The sequence below is a fragment of the Lepisma saccharinum genome, chromosome 17 (genome assembly GCF_977018435.1).
Source record: "Lepisma saccharinum chromosome 17, izLepSacc3.1, whole genome shotgun sequence".
Classification (NCBI taxonomy): Eukaryota; Metazoa; Arthropoda; class Insecta; order Zygentoma; family Lepismatidae; genus Lepisma; species Lepisma saccharinum.
Window position 1 is genome coordinate 42170115 of NC_139245.1, and position 10581 is coordinate 42180695.

A 10581-nucleotide genomic window follows, 5' to 3' on the forward strand; every position below is an offset into this window, starting at 1 on the left:
TCATGCCTGTATTGCAAGGATACTATGAAGAATAATAAGCATCCGCTGTTTGCGTGCAGTTCTTTCAAAGCAGCTACTATAGCTCAGAAGTACAAATTTCTTCGAGAAAACCAGATCTGTTTCAATTGTCTTGGACAGTCAGATCACCAGGGATTTAGGTCAGGATGCAAGGCAGGATCTTGCAAATATTGCGGCGAGAAACATAATTCCCTTCTTCATGAAGATAAGAACAACAGAGAACGTCAAACACAGAAGCAGTCCAGTAAATCCAGAAGTAAATCGGCAGTAGGCGATGATACTCGTTTTCAGGATAATGATGCCCAGACTAAAGCAACATATTGTTCTGTCAAGAACAGAGAAACTTCGCAAGTTCTCCTAGCCACAGCAGTCATAAAAATCAAGAACGCATACGGCGAGTGGCTCCCATGTCGTGCACTTTTGGATGGAGCCTCGCAGAGTAATATTATGACAGAGGATCTTGCTCAGCAGCTACGCATCAAGAAACAAAAACGCCGAATTCCAATCCAAGGGATAAATGAAGCTACATTGCAAGCCTTTCACACCATGGAGACGCAGATTAAGTCCAGCATAAGTGGATTCACCATGGATATATCTTGTTCCATCTTGCCAAACATCACAGGTTCGATGCCAGCGCAGAGGCTCGAAACTTCCACATGGGGAATTCCGAGTGACATACATTTAGCAGATCCTAGCTACCATACACCTGGCAACATTGACCTACTTCTGTCTGCAGATGTGTTCTACACGATTCTCAAGCCAGAAAAACTTTCAAGACCAGGAAACTATCCAGCGTTGCAGAACACTGAATTTGGATGGATTGTAGCCGGAAGGATTCCCAATGTACCATCTACGAACGGACCTTCGAAGTCATTCTTTGTTCGCAAAGAAGATACAGTCAATTTCCATTTACAGAGATTTTGGGATTTGGAGGAATTCCGTGATAAGTTACCTTCACCAGAAGAAATCGCCTGTGAAAAACATTTCCAGGAAACTACATCTCGTGATCGAGAAGGTCGATACACAGTCAAGCTACCCTTGAAGAAGGACAGATCCGTTCTTGGGGATTCTCTGCAAACAGCGATTTCACGATTTAACCAATTAGAAAGAAGACTTGATCGGAACGTGGAATTGAAAAGAGAGTACACAGAATTCATGGTCGAGTACCAACAACTCAAACACATGCAACCAATTGGGACATTGGAAGATGTATCCAGAGACAAGGAGACAAGGTACTACATTCCACATCACTGTGTGATCAAGGAATCAAGCAAAACTACACGTTTAAGAGTGGTTTTTGATGGAAGCTCGCCCACAACTACGGGGGAATCGTTGAACAGTATACAAATGATTGGTCCCACGATACAAGAAGAATTGTTTTCAATCCTGCTCAGATTTCGTATTCAGAAAATCGCACTGACTGCAGACACGGCTAAAATGTATAGGCAAATTAACATGCATTCAGAAGACAGACCACTTCAATGCATCTTATGGAGAGCATCACGTGACGAACCAATTCATTTTTACAGTTTGAACACAGTCACTTATGGATTAACTTCAAGTTCATTCTTGGCCACAAGATGCCTCAAGCAGTTGGCAGAAGATGAATCATCAAATTTCACAGTAGCCACTCATGTCTTGACACATGACTTCTACGTTGACGATTTTCTGGGAGGAAATCATTGCATTGAAGGTGCAATAAAGCTGCGTGAAAATCTCACAGAATTACTCCAGAAGGGAGGATTCAATCTACGTAAATGGTGCTCCAATAGCAAGGCAGTGTTGCAATCTATTCCAGAAGAATTGAAGGCAGTACAGGATCTAGTGCAATTCGACACAGAAGGCACAAAAACATTGGGATTTTCATGGCGCCCATCCACGGACGAATTTCTCATGGACAGCAAGGTCTCCACAACAGTGGATGTAGGCTCGTTGAAGATCTTCTCAAAGCGCCAAGTTGCCAGCATAATTGCACAAGTGTTCGATCCAATCGGACTAATATCGCCAGTGGTGATCACATACAAGTCATTCCTACAGCAGTTATGGCTCCACAATGTAGGATGGGATGATCCGCTTCCTATAGATTTGCAGAAGACATGGCGTCGACTTCATTCGCAGCTCACATGTATTAACGAAGTAAAAGTACCACGCTTCGTTTTGGCTCCAGGAGACATCCATAAAGTTCAAATTCACGGTTTCTCTGATGCATCAGAGAGAAACTATGGCAGTGTTCTCTTCGTAAGATCAATTGATTCAGAGGGTCACATAAGTGTGAACTTATTGTGTTCAAAGTCCAAGGTGGCTCCGGTGAAGAGAACCACTCTTCCACGTTTGGAATTATGTTTGGCAGTTCTACTAGCCAAACTGGTACACAAAGCATTGTCCATACTGCGTCTATGTATAGACACCATTCACCTATGGACCGACTCAAAAATCGTCCTAGCTTGGCTGGCGTCACCAGCCAGTAAATGGAAAATGGAAACCTTTTGTTGCCAACCGAGTTGCTATGGTACAGGAACTCACACAGGTCAGTGATTGGAAGCACGTTACGTCAAAAGACAATCCTGCAGATTTGATCTCACGAGGAGTCGATGCAAAAACTATCAGATCACTTCAGCTTTGGTGGCACGGACCCACCTGGCTCCAAGAAGAGGAGACACAGTGGCCATCATCCAGTTTAGCATTCCGTCCAGACGACAACACTATTCCAGAGCAGCGTAAGGTAGCAGCTACCACATTGGTCACTCATGTAACAACTGAAGAAGAAATCATATCTAGATATTCAAGTTTATCCAAGCTACTGAGAGTAGTGTCACTCTGCAAAAGGTTCATCAGCAATTGCAGAAACTCAAGAGAGAAAAGGAGTGAAGACCTTACCACCTTTGAAATTCAAGGCGCCACACTTGCCTGCATCAAGATAACACAACGCGCATTCTTCTCTCAGGAAATCAAAGATTTGTCTGACAAGCAGCAAGTACACAACAAAAGCATTTTGAGGAACCTTCATCCATTTCTCGACAATGAGAAAGTAATTCGTGTCGGAGGAAGATTGGAAAACAGTGAACTGGAATTCCAAAGCAAGCATCAAATTATTCTTCATCCGAAGAGTCATTTCGCGAAAATTCTGATAGCATCAGAACACAAGAGACTTATGCATGCTGGTCCACAGCTTATCATATCATCACTTCGTGAGAAATATTGGATACCTCGCATACGACAGGTGGTCAAACAGATCATTCACCATTGCAACATATGCTATCGTTTGAAGGCTTCAGCCGCCCAGCAGCTGATGGGACAGTTACCCTCCAGTAGAGTGAGACCCAGCAAGGCATTCCATCACGTAGGCGTTGATTACGCAGGGCCATACCACATCAAGACCGGAGCCGCAAGAAGCAGATCCACAAGAAAATGCTACATTGCAGTTTTCACTTGTCTTGCCACAAGGGCAATTCATCTAGAGATTGTCTCAGACTTGACATCACAAGCCTTCATCGCAGCTCTACTACGCTTCACCGCGAGAAGAGGAAAGTGTGCAAGTATTTTTAGCGACAATGCTACGACGTTCCATGGTGCTAAAAATGAATTGCAGGAATTACGTAAACTCTTTCAATCACAAGAGTTCAACAAGGACATCAACAGTTTTGCAGCAGAAGAGAATTTCCAGTGGAAGTATTCTCCACCACGCAGTCCATCATTCGGCGGGATTTTTGAAAGTGCAGTGAAGTCTATGAAATACCATCTTCGCAGAGTAGCAGGAAACGCCGTGCTAACATACGAAGAACTAGTAACTCTGCTATGCCAAATAGAGGCCTGCCTCAACTCCCGTCCTCTTTCCACACTCCCTGATTCTCATGATGAATTCAGCTACATTACCCCTGGTCATTTTCTTATTGGAGGTCCTCTAACCTCATTTCCTGAACCAAACATTACAGATCTGGCTGCCAACAGATTATCCAGATGGCAGCGCATACAGCAGTTCCAGCAGCGAGTATGGAGGAAGTGGTCTCAGGACTACCTGCATAGCCTGCAGCAGCGACAGAAATGGACAGCCGTTCAGTCGAATTTGAAGCCTGGCACACCAGTGCTATTAAAGGAGGACAATCTTCCACCACTCTCGTGGAGAGTCGGCGTCATCCAAGAAGTGTTTCCGGGAAGGGATAACCTAGTGCGCGTAGTCACCGTTCGTACTAGAGACGGAGTCTACAAGAGAGCATTAAGCAAAATTGTGCCTTTACTACATTGGGAAGAAGACGCTCCATGAGCTAAAACATTGACAATGTATCCCCTAGTGTTAGGTTGGATGTGAACATTCCAACGGGGGGGAGTATGTTGGAGATTTATCTATAAAAGTAACCATGTTTATTCTTTCTTTATATATTTTATATTGCATATAGCTTCAATTGTTTATTTGTGTATTTCAAATGCCTTAAGTAACCTGCACTCCCATTGGCTAATTCAATCTTAGCGCGGTGTCTAGTTGCCGCCATCTTAGCGCGGTAGTTACTTCCAGCCAGTGTGCGTAGAGAGGCCACTCGGGACACAGCCAGAAACCGTCGCGGACAATTATGGATACCGTAAGCCCAACGTGGCTACGTTTCATTAGTGGCGCGTTGTTGTAACCCCAGCTGCAACTTCGTGTAAACAGTTTCCCCTAGACAGGAGTGCATGGGAAGTGTAATCAAGTGTTATGTGCATATACCTTATAATACATATAGTTATCAGTGTGTGTGCCTGTGTTTTCTTTACAACTACCAAGAGGATCGCGGTGAACTTTGCCCTGTAGCGACACAATCCATACCAGAGAGATGTAAGTGGTACCTACAATTTCACTTACATTTAGATCCTACCGGTTTGGATCATCATTCATTTCTGGTCCTTCACAGCCGGACAGGTTCTACATTCAGTTTTGGTCCTGTACGGTCCGGAACGCAAACAGCTACTTTCAACGTTCATTTGATTAGTTAGCACGCACCACGTGACCATACAACACACCTCTCCAGAAAGCAGTGCAAACAGTGCAGACACCAAATAACACTATTTGACACCAAGTCAACGAAGTAGACGAGTCGGTGTTGCACCGTGTAACCAACTACACACAGAAAACTAAATGCATTACACCGATTGATGCTCCAAAACGTGTCGATTTATGCACTAAAGTGTGTTTTATGGCATCTGTGAAGAATCAGATTCACATTTGATGCATTTTTGTATGTCATAAAAGAAACACCAAAGTGCATCATGTGATGCAAGTAAGGATTTCTTTCAGATCTTTCAGATTTCTTTCAGACCTTTCATCTGAGCTAAAATAAAATTCGTAGCTCAGACGAAACGTTTAAGTGCATCATTGAAAAAGATGCAGGAAGGTTCATCAAAACTCATCAAATGATACATTATAATGCATCTCGACTGAAAGAAATCCTAGCTTGCATCAGGTGATGCACTTTCGTGTTTCTTTTACGACATAAAAATGCACTAAAATGCATCAAATGTGAATCTGATTCTTCGCAGATGCCATAGAACACACTTTAGTGCATCAATCGACACGTTCTGGTGCATCAATCGGTATGATGCATTTAGTTGTCTGTGTGTAGACGCATGAGTGCAGAGAGAGCCAAAAAGTGCATCGAACTAGACGGGGCTAGATCTACACCAATAACAAAATATGCACAATAGAAGTAAAACAAGAATGCAAGAATACGTGAAGATGCAAAGACGTGGGAATAGAGGCATAAATCGTTTCCACACATGTAACAAACAAGTAGTGCGGTAAGAATACATTTGGGCCACCGATGGCCGAGTGTGTTAAGTGCTCGACTTTCAATCTTGGCACCGAAATTTACAGATTTGAGTCCCGGTCTGGGCATGGGTAATGTTCTTTGAACACTCACAAAGAACATCCACGCTTCAAAGCCAGGAGCCCTAGAGTTGTAGCGCGCTGTGATAACCACCAGTAGTAAAGTTGCAGGGGTACGATATGTTCCAATATACTTGTGGTTACAATGCAACATTCAACTGGGCGAAATTAATGTCGATAAGTCTATGTGTTCGACTTATCAATGAAACTTTAGCAGTTGCTCAAGTAGCAACAGAGGTTCGTATCAGCCCTACGACTCATGAACTCTTTGCAGATCGCATAAATCTCTTGTCTTGTTCAATCATTGGAAGTCTCCTTCCATGGAGTAATTTAAGAAGTACGATAATCCCCAAGACAGTCTGCTTCTGCTGTGAACTAACTTCCCATGACATTTGTTTTCATCGCATGATGTCTACCCCTTCATGCAACTTTTTAGCTCCATTGTTTCAAAATATCGTCTTATCGGTTGCATGAAGCTCTTTTTCAAGCACATTTGAGTACACGCTACGATGCATTATCCGCTTGTTACGTCACGAGAACGACCCATCCATAACATACTGAGAAAACGATTCACTGCGATCCCTTCATGTTCTCAAATCTGTTAAAAGTTTCAGATCAGGTTGCCTTAGTTCTGTACAGAAGGGATGCCAATTGGAAATATGCTTGCCACGAAGCGTGAAGTACTTACCTAAATGTGATTCTATTGAAAAACAAATCCCATTCACCCGTTTAAATATACAATGGTCAGTTTCTTGCCTTAGAACGTTCTTGCGGTTTTCGATTACATTTAAAGATATGTTATTGATGCAATACTAGCCGCAACTACAAAAAGTCGCGATTGTCCTGAATAAATTGCAAGCGTCTATCTTGTGCGATTTTTATAATGAACTAATATCCCTGGTGTTTAAGCTACATGAAGTTTACGGACGGAATTGAATTGTTGTTTAAAGCCCACTATATGTACAGACAGGCTAATCGGGACTGGACCTACAGTTTAAAGTAGATCTCAACCACTGTGCATTGTGCTTGTTAAGGAAAATGTGTTTTATACTCACTGATGCTGTAAGCAAAGAGGAAATAGCCACAGTCCACAGGGACACTTTATTATTGACCAAACGTTGATCTTAGAATACTTATTGCGCTGCCGCATTTGTACTTGTCATATGTTTGATTAAATCGCAGCATTTTCACTGATTACGTAAACAGTGCTTCGTTAATGTAATCTTTTCAAGCATGATTCTTCGTTATTCCACCATAATTGGCAATCGAGTGGCGAGAACTTTAACTATGCTTATATTCTTCAGAAACTAACCTTTTATAATATATATATATATATATATATATATATATATATATGAGCCACATCCCGCCCCCCATTTCGGATATTATGAGTAGATATCACATTCATATGAAGGAAAACAAAAAAGCACATATGCAGTACGTAGAAGTTTTGTTGTATTTATAAGACCTTTTGGGATCTATATACTGACGAGAATGATCGTAAATCACGCTAACGCTTCACTGAAGCTCGGATGGAGTATAGTTTAATTGCTTGCCTAGATGTCTGCAATGGTTCTAAAAATGATACGGATTGATTGTGATTTTGTTTATTTTATTTTGCTTTTCTGCCACTTTTGGCTAATCGCGAAGATGAGGATGAGTTATGATAAAATTGATGAAGGGACACTCACAAAGAACGCCTACAGCGAGGCCGGGATTCGAACTCGGGACACCTGGCGTCGTAGTGCGCTGTGCTAACCACTGCACAACAGATAAAAAAATAAAAGGTACGGAAGTTCCCTTTTGGAAAAAGCACTAGCGTATACATATGTTGTTTTCGGAGGGGACTGGAGTTGTTAACGTTGGGTTGTAGGGGAGAGGGCTGGGAGGATATACGATCAAATATTTCATAATTTCATTTTTAACCTCCGTTTTAAAAGTTGTTGAAAGACAACATTTGTAATCGGGGGTCATTTTAAGAGAGGTATGCATTACCACTTTGATTTTACTCAAGCCCTTTCCTGATTCCATTTGAAGATTTTAATTGTTTCAAAATTTTGGGAAGTACTGTAGTCCCATCAGCACTTCCCACGTACGCCAGTGGGAATAAGTGCTGGTTTCGTATGTACAGTAGCCATGAGAAGAGACAATATTTAAAAAAAAAACTGGGAGCTCCTTGTCTCCTCATGCGTATGTGTTTCCAGTCAAGATGTGAAAGAATGAATTCAATCCAGCTTCTCCAGTCTTGTATATCAGTGTTAGAAAAATCGAAGTAAAGATGCATCACATAAGAGGAGAGTAGAATATTTTTTCTTCTTCTCATTTTAGCGTGTTGCGAAGAGAGCTGGCATCACTGCGCCAACAATACATGTGATCTGGGGAGAACATCCAACTGTATCCATGGCAACTATCTTGAGAGAACGCTGCGGGAAGCAAAATGAATTGAGAGAAGGGAGAGAAGGAGACAGACCACGGATTCCGTATGGAAGAATCCTGACCGACGTAAGTTTACCGTTTGTGTCGTCAATTACATCCGGGACAAAGGCTTCCTGACATTGTCATTCGGCTCCCTCGAAGGATTTCTGTGATCTCCGTCGAGGAAAAGAGTATCATCTCTTTCTGGTTGCTAGGAAGTTTTGCAAGGGGCTCTCGACTGAGGAGAGGGGGAAGGTGGAGCGTTCTTCAAAAGCCACGCGATCCCTTCAAAGGAGGGATGGAGGCATGTATCTGCAAATCTGACTAATTAGGGGCTTGCGGGAACAGGAGGTAGGTAGTCTGCGACTTTTACGCAGAGAAGCGGTGAGAGACTGCGAGATACAGAAATCATGAACCGAGTTGTTTATCCAAACGCAAATGTTCCTGGAAGCTTTATGGAAGGAGAGAAAATGTGATATTGTAGTTACACAGAGATGAAGAAGCGTTTCTACTGAGTTACAGCCGCGAAAATATTGGAACTACGAATACTACGATGGTATGAGGACTGACGCAGAAGTAGTTTTTAGAAAAGTCTATTTGGAAGAACCAAACTGACATTCTAAAATCTGAAGAAAGCAAAAATATTGTTTCGATTCATGGTCTTCAGTGTTTGATTTCTGGTTTCTTTCAGTACTGCCCCTTAATATTGTGCATGTCATTATTCATCTTCATCGTCGCAATTAACCAAAAGTGTCAGAAAAGCGACGCAAAGAAAAACAATACAAAAATTCAAAGTTTGAGTCAAATTTATGCTCATATAGGGTAATCGCGACTGGATATGCAGTTTAAAGTGTGATCCGAACCTCTGTGTATTTTGCCTCCACAGTGATCGAACACAAAACTACTTGATTACAAGGTGATAGCATTACTATTACGCCATTGGAAGGCGACAGTAATAGTTTCGTCCACCATTTACGAACGCAGTTGGTTAGCAGTGGTTAAAACAGCCTTTCTCGAGGAATTCACAAAGACAGAACCATTGATCTCTGCCAAAGTCAGAAATGGAATATATAAGGAAACGAAATGAACACACTGAACGGACGAAATTGGCTCTAATTTTTCACTAATACATATTACAATCACGCTTCAAGCCGCCTTCCTGGCTGATGCTTACTAAATTTAATACACTAGGTGAAACATAATTAGGCGTCCGCTAAAATTTGCCGTGTTGCCACAGTGTGCAGTTGCTCACTGCTGAATATTTTTTAGATTTTCACTACAATGTATGTTCTTCTTAGAAATATGCATGATTCAAAAATTGGCACCAATGCGTACTGGAAAGATCGGGGATAACAACGGTCCATTTCCCTTTCAAGAGGAATTGACGCTTGGACTAGGCAACGCTGCTATGTCAATGTTGCCACATCGTGTGTTGGATCTTGCGATTCTTCGCCCTCGTTCACTTTCGCTTGGGAGAGAAGGTTGACGCTTGGACTAGGCAACGCTGCGTTGTCAATGTTGCCATATCGTGCGCAAAAACATGTGATTCTTGACCCTCGCATGCTTTACCTTCGCCATACGTGGCCCCAGCGCACTTATGCGTAACCACCTCGTTTCGCGGTCGCTGGTATAGAGCAATATAAAAAAGCTGACACTAACCTGTGTATGATGCCATGCTCGTGCATATGGACCATGGCCGATATCAGCTGGCGACCGAAGCGCCGGGCAGTCCCTTCCTTCAGCTTCTTCTCCTCCTTCATCTTGATGTAGTTGCAGAGATCACCGCCTCCTGCATACTCCATCACCAGGTAGTACATGTGATCCCTCTGCAAAAGGTCAAGAGAGGACCATCACGTGAGACATTCCTGCACACACAACCTATCCTAATTGTCTCTTCTTGATGCTAAGTACAGGCTTACTCTTATTAACAGATAACCTTTACAACCTCAGCACTTGTTGGTATTTAGAGTGTTTCGTGTAATTAATATGTTCTCGTGCAAGTTTTTTTTTATGGATAACTTATCTGCTTCGTGCTATAAAATATACCCAAGGGTTAATTAAGACAGAGAAATATTTAAGTGTTTCCACTTGATACTGGATAATAACAATGTCATTTCCTTGAACAAATGGTTACATGAACTTTATATGAGGAATTGGCTCAGTCATAAAACCTTATCTTGGTAACAAATTCTCCTATTAGCATGACATACTTCAATTACATAAAAAAGTAAGAAAACAAACCGGTAACAAAATACGTGTATAATTGTTATTGCGTACAAGTAGGTTTCATTGAT

At 42.1% G+C, this 10581-nt stretch overlaps 1 protein-coding gene across 1 annotated transcript in view; it reads right to left on the minus strand.

Annotated features, from left to right (window-relative positions):
* LOC146001283 (uncharacterized) overlaps nt 1-10113 on the minus strand; it is a 245719-nt gene extending 235606 nt beyond the window's left edge. The window contains exon 1 of the mRNA XM_083138583.1: nt 9947-10113. Within this exon, the coding sequence (XP_082994709.1) occupies nt 9947-10104 (158 nt within the window). The 5' untranslated portion in view covers nt 10105-10113. The remainder of the gene's footprint in view (nt 1-9946) is intronic.
* Between the last annotated feature and the right edge of the window lie 468 nt (nt 10114-10581).